Genomic DNA, 12,264 nt, shown 5'->3' with positions numbered 1-12,264 from the left:
TCTTCTTCTCATTTTCCCTTGTTTACCACTCAAAGTCTATCTCCTAAATCGCATCATTGGTTCTTAATCATTTATTAAAATGACTATTAATGCTTTGATTATGCCCCCTCCCATCTGCTTAAGGCCAACTCGTTTTTTCTTCTAGCATTGAGTTGTTGTTTTTTTCTGAGAGCAGTGCCCAATCAAATTATTCTTTTGTAGTTTGTACCCATTGCGCATCTATTACAGTGAAACTTTAAATAACGTTGACTATAGTGATTCCTTAATTTAAAACAAACATACAGTGAATAGCACATAAACTTTCAAGGAGGAGATGTTAAGTAACGAACTGGAATCAATTAAAGAACTCATAAGTTTAAAGAAACATGAAAAAGCTCATCATAGTACATAAAAATCTCAGTACATCACAAAAACAAATCCAAACATGAAAAAAATACAAGGAGATTTATAGACAAAAGCTCAAAGCTCAAACTCAGAAGATCGTGTCTGTTATGCTTGTTGGTAGAGATGATGATAATGTTATCATCGTAAGAAGCTGTTGGGTGGGAAATGTCTTAAAGGGTTCTGTCTAAGCAGCTCTGTTTCTCTATAGTTAAAAAGAAAAAAAAAAGTAAACATTGTTAGTTAGATTCACAAGTCATAATTGTTTGGTGAATGAATAAAGAAGGTATCTTATACTTACTTCTTAATCTCACGGCCATCATTAAGCGGCAGAGCGTTTGATGATGATGAGATGGTTTCGCTCTTAGTCTTCTTCTCTCCTCCCTCTCTGCAATTTCATAATAAAAAAAGTCAGTAACAAAACATCTGTGTCTTGCTTCGAAAAAATGCATACTTACTCTGTGCATTCTTCTTCTTCATCTACAAAAACCTCAAAGGAGGAAGCAGAAGCTGCAGGTGTTCTCACAATAGGTTTCTGAGGAACCTGTGAGGATATATAAAAATGCAGTTAAGTAATCAATTCGCAGAGGTAACTTAGTTTGTTGTGGAGATTATTAGAGCAGAGTCAAAACCTTGAATGTTTTCCATTTTCCAGGTAGAGAATTGTTTTCTTTGTTCCTCTCTGCTCTGCCTCCAAGCATGAGCCAAGAACCATACTCTGGTCTTGACTTGTCTGACTCTTGTTGTTGATTCCCCGATGTAGTGTCTGTGTAGATAGATAAAGGTGCCTTGGATGATCTGCACAGATCATATTGAGTTTGCACAATAAGTTAAAGAGTTTTGGTTAAGTTTGTATATGCATGCTTAAAGAATATCACTTACTGATTCAGCTTTGTTTTTGGGGCTTGTGGTCCTAAAGCTTGCCTTCCTGCATCTAGACAAAACATTGTCATGTAAGAGAGGTTATCCAAAACCTTTTAGTGATCACGAAGGTAAAAGTTAATGCAACTCACTATTGTTATCTACCCTAGACAATACAGTGCCAAAGCTTCTTGACGGCAAGTCATTATTCTCCTTTGGTTCCTGCTGGTAAGGTGGAAACATTAAGCATCAAGTAGACAAAAACATAAGGCAGCTTACAAACAGAAGAAACCTCTTACTTCATCAGCTGTTTTGGGCCTTCTCATAGTTCTCACCATGAACTTCTTGTAAGCATCATTCAACTTCTCCACAGGCTTTGCGTTTCTGCACATAAAGTCCCCACACTCTTTCAATCAACCCATGTCACAAAAATCTGAAATACAAGGAGGACCAAAATGTATCACACACTTACCTAGAGACTCCGAGATTGAAGATCTCATTAGCCGTTTTCACCTTAGACTTAAACTCCATGTGCAAGGCGTAAGCAATGTAGTACAAAGCATGTGTCTTTCCAATCTCATTAACCTCCAGAAACTTGTAAATCACTTCCGCATCAGCACAATGCTCAGCCTTTCAAAAAAAAAGATTACCACTTTTCATTTAGTACTATACTCCTCAATACAAAGAAAGATCATTGAAGGAGAGCTAAAAGAGAGAGAGAGAGAGAAAGCATTTACATATTCCAACCAAACTTTGAGATAACGGAGATCATCTTTGTAACGCTGGGAGTGCCAGAACTTTCTCACGCACTGCTCGTATATCACTAACAGTCCCGAGCACTCTCCACCTGGTGGAAACGCCTCTTGTACCCATTTTATACACCTGAAGCAAAAGCTCGGATTGGTTTAAGAATCTCTCTATTCACGATAAAGTTACAATTTTTCAAGAACTCACTGGATCCAGGGAAAGAGAGGGTCATCGCCAGCGTACTCATCGATCTCCTCAATCAACTTCCTGAATCAAGCAGACAATTAGAATTGAAACCCCAAAGAGAGCTATAGATGTGAAGAAAGTTGAAAGCTTTACCTCCGTTTCTCGACGAGGGTCTTCCTTAATTGGTGGTCGGTGTGAGATTTGAGAGCGTGGTTGAGGAGACGAACGTTGCGTCCTCTCTTGAGAGGCCTGACGTTCTCCTTGAAAAGCTCCCACTCGTGTCCCGTCTCTTGCTTCGAAGCGAAGAACTCTGATTCTGGATCTGAGATCTCAACCCTCCTTTCCGCCATAGAGAGATGTTTGTTTCTTTCTTCTTCGCTAGAAAATTTTGAAATCTTTAAGGGAATATAGCCGTTAGGTTACTCGATGAGTGCTTCCACAGCTTTGATATAAAGCGCAGAGGGGAGCGTGTATGTGGGCCCACGTTTTGATGGGCCTAACTTAGATGGGCCAGGATTTGCTTTTTTTAATAGTTCGTTGCATTTATTGGTGGTAACGGCATTTGGATTTGTATATAATTGTTTTTCGTGGAGTGATTGATTGGTGGTCAGTTAGATCCGTCGTCATAGGCTATGGAATATGCTTTGTTCACAATAAATAAGAGAATAACAAAGGGAGTGAGAGTCTGACTATGGATTTTCGTCAGGGCCGTGCTTGCATTTGACTAAGCCAAGCCCTTTTAATATTAATTAAGGGGCCCCATAGCCTAAAAATGCTTACGCTGAGTAAAGTGCATAGCAAAGTGCTTTTACTTAGATATTTAGTTGACAAATAGAATACAGAATCATCAATCTGATCAAAAAATGTATGAACTTGGATTTGATAACACTGGATAACGTACGGACATAGCCACAAACATTAAATAAGTATGTGGAAAATAATGAGGAAGTCATTTAACAAAAAAAAAAAATTTCTCTATTAAACCTGTAGATGGCAATTTTATACTAATCGAAGGTAAAATGATTGAACATGTATTGTTACTTTACCAAAAAAAAGATTGGCAAAAGCTTGCAGATTTGCGATAAACAAATTATCATTCGGTGGTTTACTAGTTTTCCATAACACCTATCAGAGCCAAATTTAAGAAGAAGATGTAAGCATGTTAGATTTTTACCATTTTTATTTGTCTTACGAGCATAATTTATTTTTACCTTGGAAGCTAAAACAGTTTTACCACAAGATTCACTTTGTCGGTCACAAGTTTTCATTGATCAAACAAACACATTGCGTTTTACACGACAATCTCAGTATGCTAACTTATGATGGCCAATCTCATAATGAAGGTTTCGTATAAAGGACTATTACTTGTGGTTGGAGTTGATTGTAACAACGTCGACCGACACGATTGTGAAAAGATTCTGAAAACCGTTGACAGCAAGAAAAATAAACTCAAAATAAAAATAATATGGCGAAAATAACAATAAAAAGAGTACATGGTATCCTTCAGTTTTGCAATGTGACACATGGTCTCTCCTTTATTGACGTTTACGTTTGAAGAAAAAAGTGAAGTCTTAACTGTATTTAGCTATGATTATCAAACGGAATAAACATGCAATCATATTCGCATTAAATTTACATATGCTTGTTAATATTAAAACATAAACTATTTGCCGTGCACTCCTAAGTCTCATCAGGAGTTTCATAATTAGACGAAAACATCATGTTTATAATCGATTCAGGGATCATGAGACTCTAAACACTACATTAAAAGAAATGTACTTATGGAGAATGTTATGTTTAACCCTTTTTGTTATATTGGAGTTTAAACATGGCATCAACTTTTGACCTACAATCTTTTCTGTAACAAGAGATTCGTTGTCTAATCAAATACGTCAAATACTCTTTTCGGGTTTAAGATGCTAAGAGAGTTCACAATTTCATTAAACTATCTCCTACATGGGTCTTTTGGTGTCCATCCTGGTACTTGCAGCTTTCTCAAATTGATATGTAGAGCACAATTTCGAAAGAACATGGATTAATGACTGACTGACTCTCGAATTTAGACTTTCAATAATAGCAAGTCAGTAGATAGGCTAATCAAATATTAAACGAATACAACAATAGATAACAAGCTGAACAACCAATGTACAGTTATAGATGATACACTTTAACTGGTTACACAACTAAGTGCCATGATTAATAATGTAGTGTAATGGAAGGACACAAGCCACAATCCCTAACCCCGTGATAAATCGTGAACCACCATGAATTAGTTATACCTTTTTTTTTGTAAAAATAACATTTTAACAAATTTCTATATTTGACTCCAAATGCTATTATGCATGACATTATTTTTCAAATCACTTTTGTTTTTAGACAAAAATTAATTACTACTTATTTCATATTTAAAAAAAAATTCTTTTAAATGAAAATAACATTCTTTTATTTTATACACATAGAAACTAACATACTAATCACTAAAAAACGTTTTTGGTTCAAATTGTGATATCTATCTTAACCTACTCAATTATCTCGTGAACTAATTTAAAAAATATGTTTTAGAGTTTTTTATTTTGGAGGAAAAGATAAATAAAAATAAAAGAATACAATAGAAATGGTATTATAATAAATTCTGCTCAAAATTATTAACAAAAACAAAGTCTAGTAAAAAAAACTATTAACGAAAACTTAAATATAGCTTCATTCAGACTTGGATCTAGTAGCTTAAACATGGATGTGACCGTGGGACCTTCAATGTAATATTTCGACAACAAACAAGGTGATTGCTACTATTGCTCACGAACTACATGATATATTTATTAGAGTTAGATTTTTGAATTTGTCACATTGAACTATTGTCAGTTATCAATACCTCTCTCTTGTAAATATTCCTTCCATTCCATTAAGATGACTTTTTTTTACAAACATAGAGTTTTGTGTTTTTATGAAATAGTTGTAAACTTCGAAACAGTTAATTGATCTTAAAGAATTATTATTGGTTAATTTTTTTGAAATCACATAAAACAATACATTCATTATAGTGATTTATTGTATTTTCTTAATATATATGAAAATATTTAAAAAGTTAACTCTGTGAAATGGAAGTAGTAGAATACTTTTAAATGAAATGGTACTGTGCTATAGGCTTTTCAAAAAAATTCTGTGAAATTTGTTTTATCGTTTCAAGTTTTCACATGTAAATTTGGATTATAAGTTTACACCATCATTAGTAAAACGGATAAACACTTTATATAAACTCAGATTGTTTATATAAATTTAATTTTAATTTAATTTGTTTTAGAACTATCAGTCATCAACAACACCATTCCATCTTGAGATTTGAGTATGCTATACATTTTTCAGTTAATTAGTCAGGCGGAATCTATTGAAAAGAATTTGCAAACTTTTTTTTCTTTTTATCTTTTGACTGCAAATTAACTAATTCTTTAACAAAATCTACCCCATTTCTTTTTCACTTTTTTTCTTCTCAAACTCTCTTAACTTTTTCTTTGTTACTCTTTTAGTAACTTTTCATTCCCATTGGTAAACTTATAAAAAAAAAAAAACAAATCATCAGAGTTAGCACCGTTACGCCAACCTGGCACAAATCAAGGGTCCCACAAGGCGATCAACTGGGAGCCAGCACTGGAGACGATCCAACTTTACGATTAGGTGCGGTGTCGTTTTCGTAAATAACAATCGATCCAAGGGCATTTATAACAACAACCTCCACACCACAACACTAGACAATTTAACTCATTAGACAGCCACGAGTCCCTCTATAATCAAAAACGCCGTGTCGGCAAAGCTACTATAGTCACTTCTCTCTGACGCTTGTCGTCACACTAATATTTTAATTAAATTTATCTCTAAACCAAAACGGCGCGTTTTAGTCTGACCGTCGCCGCCAAAACAATGCGGAAAGAAATATTACCGCCGGTGACCACCACCACTGTGAAATTCCTCGAGAAGAAGCCGTTAGTCGCTACATTGCTAGCTCTCTCCCTCGTCATGATCATCTGGAACCTTCCTCCTTACTACCACAGCCTCATCTCCACCGCCCGTCCCTGCTCCGCCGCCTCTCCCAGCTCCCTCACCACCACCACCATACTCTCCTCCTCCTCCTCCTCGCCTGAGAACTTCACCACCTCTCTCGCCGCCACGCCGGTAGTTTCTGTCGATTCAACCCCGTCAGATCCGAACAAACGCGTTTTCAAACCGTTCGGAAACGCGGCGGCGCTGTTCGTCCTCATGGGAGCTTACCGCGGCGGACCGACGACGTTCGCCGTCGTCGGCCTCGCCTCGAAGCCGATCCACGTCTTCGGGAAGCCGTGGTTCAAGTGCGAGTGGCTATCCACCAACGGAACCTCTCTCCGAGCCAAAGCGGTTAAGATTCTCCCGGACTGGGGATACGGCCGCGTCTACACCGTCGTCGTCGTCAACTGCACATTCCCCTCAAACCCCAACTCCGACAACTCCGGAGGCAAGCTCATGCTCAACGCCTACTACAACGAATCCCCCAAGCTCTTCGAGAGATTCACGACCCTGGAAGAGTCCGCCGGATCTTACAACGAGTCCAGATTCTCGCCGCCGTATCCCTACGAGTACCTCTACTGCGGCTCGTCGCTCTACGGGAACGTGAGCTCGTCGCGCATGAGGGAGTGGATGGCTTACCACGCCTGGTTCTTCGGAGACAGATCGCATTTCGTTTTCCACGACGCCGGCGGTGTTTCGCCGGAGGTCAGGGAGGTTCTCGATCCGTGGATTCGAGCCGGGAGGGTCACGCTTCAGGATATCAGGGATCAGTCTGAGTACGATGGTTACTACTATAACCAGTTCTTGATCGTTAATGATTGCTTGCATCGGTATCGTCACGCTGCGAGATGGACCTTCTTCTTTGATGTCGATGAGTACATTTACTTGCCTGATGGGAACACGCTTGAAGCTGTTCTCAACGAGTTCTCGCGTTACACTCAGTTCACGATTGAGCAGAACCCAATGTCTAATGTTCTTTGCTTAAACGACTCAACTCAAGATTATCCCAGGTACTGCTTCTTTGAGTCCCCCTTAGCTTTCACTTTGATTAGGGTTGTGATCTTGTTTGGTGTGTTGTTGTTATCAGGCAATGGGGATTTGAGAAGATGTTATTTAGGGAATCGAGAACGAACATAAGACGCGACAGGAAATACGCGATCCAAGCCAAGAACGCGTTTGCGACAGGAGTTCACATGTCTGAAAACGTAGTAGGCAAAACGCTACACAAGACGGAGAGGAAGATCCGTTATTACCATTACCACAACACTATAACAGTGCACGAGGAGCTTTGCAGAGAGATGCTGCCTGTTTCGGCCAAGGACAATGTGACATTTTATAAGAAGCTTCCTTATGTGTATGACGACAAGATGAAGAAGCTAGTTAACACGGTTAAAGAGTTTGAGGAGAAGAAACTTGGGACGGAAGCTGTGAAGAATTTCTCATGACCAGACGTAACTTAATCCCTTTGATAAGCATTTTGTCTATAATGGTATAGTTTGTTCCCCTTTACTTGTATCAGCTTCGTTTATGTTGTGTCCTCTTTTACTATTTCATTAATAACTTTTATCAAATATTTTTTTGAACTTGTTGTGTTCTCTCGTTGAGTTTTGAGCTTATAATGAAAGTCACATGACAAAAAAAAAAGAACTTATTAGTATAGTAAATCAGAGTAGTCAAGACCTTGGTCATATGAATATATATGATTGATGATACATAGTAGACTGGTGGGACACGTATAATCTGGAGGAGTGTTATGTCATTCCATAATTGATTCAATGATGGGAACTAATTGGTACAATATAAACATAACTATGAAATTATTAAAAGCAAATAAGTCAAAGCTAATTATTTGTATTATTAGATAACAATTAGTTTTCAATGTGATTCGATTCTTAGAGCATCTCCAACTCACTTTTATATTTGCTTCTATATGCTATAATAGAAGAAAATCTACTCCAACCCACTTCTATTTCTTCCTATATAATAGAAATTGCTATTTTTTCTTATTTGGGAAAGACAAATTCTATTTCTTCCTATATAATAGAAATTGCTATTTTTTCTTATTTGGGAAAGACAAAGGTAGCTTCTGGAAACTATTAAACAAAGTCCTGAAAAGGTTTTTAGCCTTCTATGACACTTCTATTTACAGGAAAGTTTATATTTGCCTGTTTCTGGTATTGCTTTAAACAATTTTCTCATGACCAGATGTAGATGGTAAACATAAAAAAGATTTGATTGAACAAAAATGAATGAGATAAGATGAATATAATGAAGTAAAACTTGGAATAAATTCATCTAATTCATTCTTCATCAAAACAGGTTTATAAGCATGAACACTTCATCGAGTAAACACACCAACACTGGATATATACTAAGCTCTTATATATAGTTACTGTATTAACTGTTACTCCTGTGATTCACTTAAGCGGTTTTCAAGAATCAGCAACCTTAGGTGATTCGCCTACTACTCGTTCCTCCTCGTTTCTTGTTGTGTCTTCTTCCTGCGGAATCAAATTGCAGTGGATCGTGTGTGACACTGGTTTCTCTAGCTGAAACAGCCTGCAATGCCCCCACAAGAACAACAAGTTTAACAAACCAAAGGGATCATCATAAGAATTACTATATCAACTAAATTTATGTCTCCATTTCGGACATCGTTTCAAGTTGTTTTTTGCACTTCTCTTTGGTAATTAGCATGCAAGATCAAACATATGTTTGCATTACGATAAGGTGGCAGTAAGAAACTCTCGATTGAAAATGAGACTTCAAGCAAACGAGATTACTTACGGATGCTTGCACAAGGTCGGACACTGAACAGTCAGAGCGTACTTGCAAGTGGATAGCTCGGTGATAGAAGTGACCATTGCCCTGGTTTCTGCGCAAACAAACCTCACCTGCATTGAGAAACTTTTCATGAATAAATGAAATCCTTAATTCTCAAAAATCAGCAGACACTAGGCTATACCTCGACTTCTCGAGGCGTTCCTGTAAGATCACAGGTGGTCCCATTGGTGAATATATGAGAGTGATACCTTCAAAAAAACACAAACACAACCTCTGAGATACACTACCTTGGGCTATAAAGGCTAAAACAAAAGTAGAACCACAGCTTTATATACCTCTCTTTCATAGTAGAAGCATGAGACAGATTTTGATTAAAAGCAGCAGTTGCCTCTGGGTCATACTTACCCAAGGAAAACTCTTGCACAATCTACAGTCACAGGACACACAAAAGGTTATTCATAAAAGCCATAGAGAGAGAGATAATCAAGAAACCACCAAAAAGGCAAGAAGATGAAAAAGCATATAAACCTTATTGACATCCTCAACGTGTAGCTGCCTTACTGACCCCAGATGACAAAACTCATAGGACCACCAACCCTCTTGCTGCACCCAAAAAACAAAAAAACACCGGTTCAGTTCCCGGTCAAAGAAACATGAACTCAAAAGGCCCTTGACTCACCCTGAGAAGGCATTGGTCGTTGAGTGGCTGAAGCAGCTCGTCAGGAGTCTTGATCTTGAGCTGTTTATCGGTTTCCATCAACACAGTGCTGATGTTCTGCTGCGTAGAGGTCCATCCGGTAGGAGATTCTTCCTCCTTTGGTAAGAAACATAAGAATCTGCGTCCTTGCTTGTCAAGCATCACCATAGATTCCAGATTATCACCCTATGTAGATAACATTAGATCAAACACTGTCTAGGTCAAGAAACTGTGAAGATAAGGAGATTTGATTTACCGGGTGGAAAGGTGAATCTTCGGGGAGATACTCGATGGTGTACTTTGGTTCACGATTGTTTCGGCTGAATGTTCCCACTTTTAAGAGAGAGATTGATCAAGAATCAATGGAATAATCAAATTTGATAGGGAGATTTTGAGAGAAGACAAGTACCTAGATGAGCTGGGAAGATCTGATCGGAGGAGACATCGGAGATTGAAGAGAGTGAAATTATTAGCAGAGATAATAAGATCTGCGTGATCCTCATCTTCTCGTCGATGATTTGGGAAGCGAATAGCAATGGAGGAGACGATGTTCGTTAGAAATGTTGACTGATGAAGGTCGCTCCATTGTATTAGCTTTTGTGATACTGGACCGTATTAACTCCGGCCCATTTAAAGTTGGATTATTATGGGCTGCTTTATAAGCCCATGCTCAATTTTTAATAAAACGCTGGTTCCTGGTTCAGTCCGACCCGACCCGGGGAAATAAACACGCACTCTCATCAAAAATGGTTCTTGTTTTAAAGTCCAGTGAGCTTAAAAATAGCAAAAACACACAATTTGAACAGCGTTGTAGTAGGCGTTGCAAATTTTGAACGTTTTGTTCTCGCCAAAACACAACTTGCTAACCAAAGACTCAAAGAGACTGACTGTTTTGTTCTCGCATAACGGTGGAAAACCACAGAAAATTTAAAGGAATTATTCATGTTGTGGTCTTTTCTGTGACAAGATTCTTCTAAACTCATGATGCCCAAGGGTTACCAAAGAACTTACAACGTATCATAGCATATAAATACACAGCAAAATGAAAAGCTTCACTAATCTTGATGCAAGTTCCTAACATAATTGTTCAAACCCTTGTGGTAGACCACCACAATAGTAAAATGAACCCAAACAATAATAACTACAAGCAGAATCAGAAAATATACAAGTCTACGCATGTGACCAACCAACTTAAATGGTATACAAAGAATTCGAATCCAACTTATATGTTCCCACAGAAGGAAATTAAAACCAGCGAACGAAGTTTCAGATTCGATTCTCAAACCTCACAATGCATTAAAAAAAAAACCTTCAAAAGCAGCGATTTAAGTTTTGATTCTCATATGCTTGATGCCCACTGCGAAAACCAAACCGGTCACCGAGTTTGGTTAGTGGTGCCAATTCTTTAAAACATTTTTCGATTACAACGTCAAAATAAGAGTAGTTATATAGCACAGGTTTGTTAGATACAAGTCCATTGCATTGCTTGTCTGGTTATTATGGTTACCGACACCCGAAGATTTCAAAGGCTTTCATAGCTCAGTTGGTTAGAGCACCCGTTTAGTAAGCGGGAGGTCTTGAGTTCAACTCTCAATGAAAGCATTAATTACTTTTTTTTTTTTTTTAGTTTTTGTCCTTTTAAAACAATGCATGTTAAATTTTCGAACAATATATCAAGGGAACGCCTCAAAATTCTTTTGTTATTATTTGCTTCGAGTCTTCATTAGTGTTTTGCTATCAAGTGGCATGTAGTACTGAGCCATAATAGACACTACTATCCATGAATCCATAAGTGGCAACGTGACATTATCTGAAATAGTACTTGTAGAATATATAAGCAGCTAATGAGATGCCTACAATGGTGGTTAGAACCATAATTATGAAGAACAAACTGATTCTCGATTCATTTCTTCTCTCTGCACAAGCTAGCTAGTAAATTTAATAATTTGAGATCTGTTCTAAAAATATTTAGAAGAAGTTCCTATTCTCTATTTGACACACCTATACCTATAGAGACAGTTATTATAGAGCATTTGCATCACATCCTTCCCAATTGTTCCTGCATTTGCAGTTATCACGTTGACAAGCTGATTTATCTTTGCATTTTTTAAAAATATTTGTATTTTTTTTTAGTAAAAATGTATTGACCCCAACAGAAAATTAAATTTGACCCCACTAAAAATTGAACCCCACAAAAATAATTAAAATTTAAAGATAAAATTATATAACTAATATATTTATATCATTTATTTGTTAAAATTTGGATTTGAATTAATTTTTATCTCAATTTTTACTATTACAAAAAAATCATGAAATTAATAATACGTTTTTATCTTAAACTTAGTTACATATTAGTTTTAAGCCCAAATTATATATGGCCAAATAGTATAGTAATTTATATTAGGAACATTAAAAACAAATTAATAAACAAACTCATCTTCTTCGAAAAAGCGAAAGCAGAAAAATGTTCTGAACTAATTTCAAGTTGGGTTCTTTTTTTTTTATCTTATACTTTGTTGTTTTGATTATTTATTTATCAAACTAAAAATGATTATGATTCATTGATTCAAATT

General features: G+C 36.9%; 3 protein-coding genes and 1 non-coding gene across 5 annotated transcripts; 2 read left to right on the top strand and 2 right to left on the bottom strand.

Moving 5' to 3' along the window:
• Positions 1-321: 321 nt before the first annotated feature.
• Positions 322-2,606, bottom strand: LOC106454730 (mitotic spindle checkpoint protein BUBR1). 2 transcript variants are annotated; one of them, XM_013896846.3, is made up of 11 exons: positions 2,329-2,606; positions 2,197-2,256; positions 1,980-2,124; positions 1,715-1,872; positions 1,542-1,626; positions 1,395-1,467; positions 1,264-1,315; positions 1,014-1,179; positions 840-925; positions 683-769; positions 322-586 (listed from the first exon to the last, which is right to left on the bottom strand). In XM_013896846.3, the coding sequence occupies exons 1-11, from the start codon at positions 2,523-2,525 to the stop codon at positions 523-525; spliced, it is 1,173 nt and encodes a 390-aa protein (XP_013752300.2). In that variant the 5' UTR covers positions 2,526-2,606; the 3' UTR covers positions 322-522. The 2 variants fall into 2 exon arrangements, with proteins under 2 accessions (XP_013752300.2, XP_013752301.2); XM_013896847.3 differs by having other exon boundaries at positions 1,395-1,464.
• A 3,320-nt stretch (positions 2,607-5,926) lies between these two features.
• LOC106451168 (galactan beta-1,4-galactosyltransferase GALS1-like) lies at positions 5,927-7,796 on the top strand. The gene is made up of 2 exons (XM_013893041.3): positions 5,927-7,220; positions 7,298-7,796. The coding sequence occupies exons 1-2, from the start codon at positions 6,091-6,093 to the stop codon at positions 7,653-7,655; spliced, it is 1,488 nt and encodes a 495-aa protein (XP_013748495.1). The 5' UTR covers positions 5,927-6,090; the 3' UTR covers positions 7,656-7,796.
• Positions 7,797-8,445: 649 nt separating this feature from the next.
• LOC106451169 (protein OS-9 homolog) lies at positions 8,446-10,286 on the bottom strand. Its single transcript, XM_013893042.3, has 8 exons — positions 10,101-10,286; positions 9,948-10,024; positions 9,674-9,877; positions 9,523-9,597; positions 9,330-9,421; positions 9,176-9,242; positions 8,998-9,104; positions 8,446-8,769 (listed from the first exon to the last, which is right to left on the bottom strand). Exons 1-8 carry the CDS (start codon positions 10,192-10,194, stop codon positions 8,643-8,645), a joined length of 843 nt encoding a protein of 280 aa, XP_013748496.1. The 5' UTR covers positions 10,195-10,286; the 3' UTR covers positions 8,446-8,642.
• A 933-nt stretch (positions 10,287-11,219) lies between these two features.
• TRNAT-AGU lies at positions 11,220-11,293 on the top strand. The gene has a single exon. It is a non-coding gene; the product is annotated as a tRNA-Thr (tRNA).
• The last annotated feature ends 971 nt before the right edge of the window (positions 11,294-12,264 follow it).

Source organism: Brassica napus, chromosome C4 (genome assembly GCF_020379485.1).
Source record: "Brassica napus cultivar Da-Ae chromosome C4, Da-Ae, whole genome shotgun sequence".
Classification (NCBI taxonomy): Eukaryota; Viridiplantae; Streptophyta; class Magnoliopsida; order Brassicales; family Brassicaceae; genus Brassica; species Brassica napus.
This window is presented reverse-complemented; position numbering and strand designations above follow the sequence as displayed.

Coding starts and splice junctions, on each gene's coding strand:
- LOC106454730 (XM_013896846.3), bottom strand. CDS start 2,525: ATGGCGGAAAGGAGGGTTGAGATCTCAGATCCAGAATCAGAGTTCTTC. Junction 2,125..2,196: donor CCTCTCTTTCCCTGGATCCA/GTGAGTTCTTGA, acceptor CTTTTGCTTCAG/GTGTATAAAATGGGTACAAG. Junction 1,180..1,263: donor CCAAAAACAAAGCTGAATCA/GTAAGTGATATT, acceptor TGATCTGTGCAG/ATCATCCAAGGCACCTTTAT.
- LOC106451168 (XM_013893041.3), top strand. CDS start 6,091: ATGCGGAAAGAAATATTACCGCCGGTGACCACCACCACTGTGAAATTC. Junction 7,221..7,297: donor TCAACTCAAGATTATCCCAG/GTACTGCTTCTT, acceptor TGTTGTTATCAG/GCAATGGGGATTTGAGAAGA.
- LOC106451169 (XM_013893042.3), bottom strand. CDS start 10,194: ATGAGGATCACGCAGATCTTATTATCTCTGCTAATAATTTCACTCTCT. Junction 10,025..10,100: donor GATCTTCCCAGCTCATCTAG/GTACTTGTCTTC, acceptor CTCTCTTAAAAG/TGGGAACATTCAGCCGAAAC. Junction 9,422..9,522: donor ACGTTGAGGATGTCAATAAG/GTTTATATGCTT, acceptor CTGTGACTGTAG/ATTGTGCAAGAGTTTTCCTT.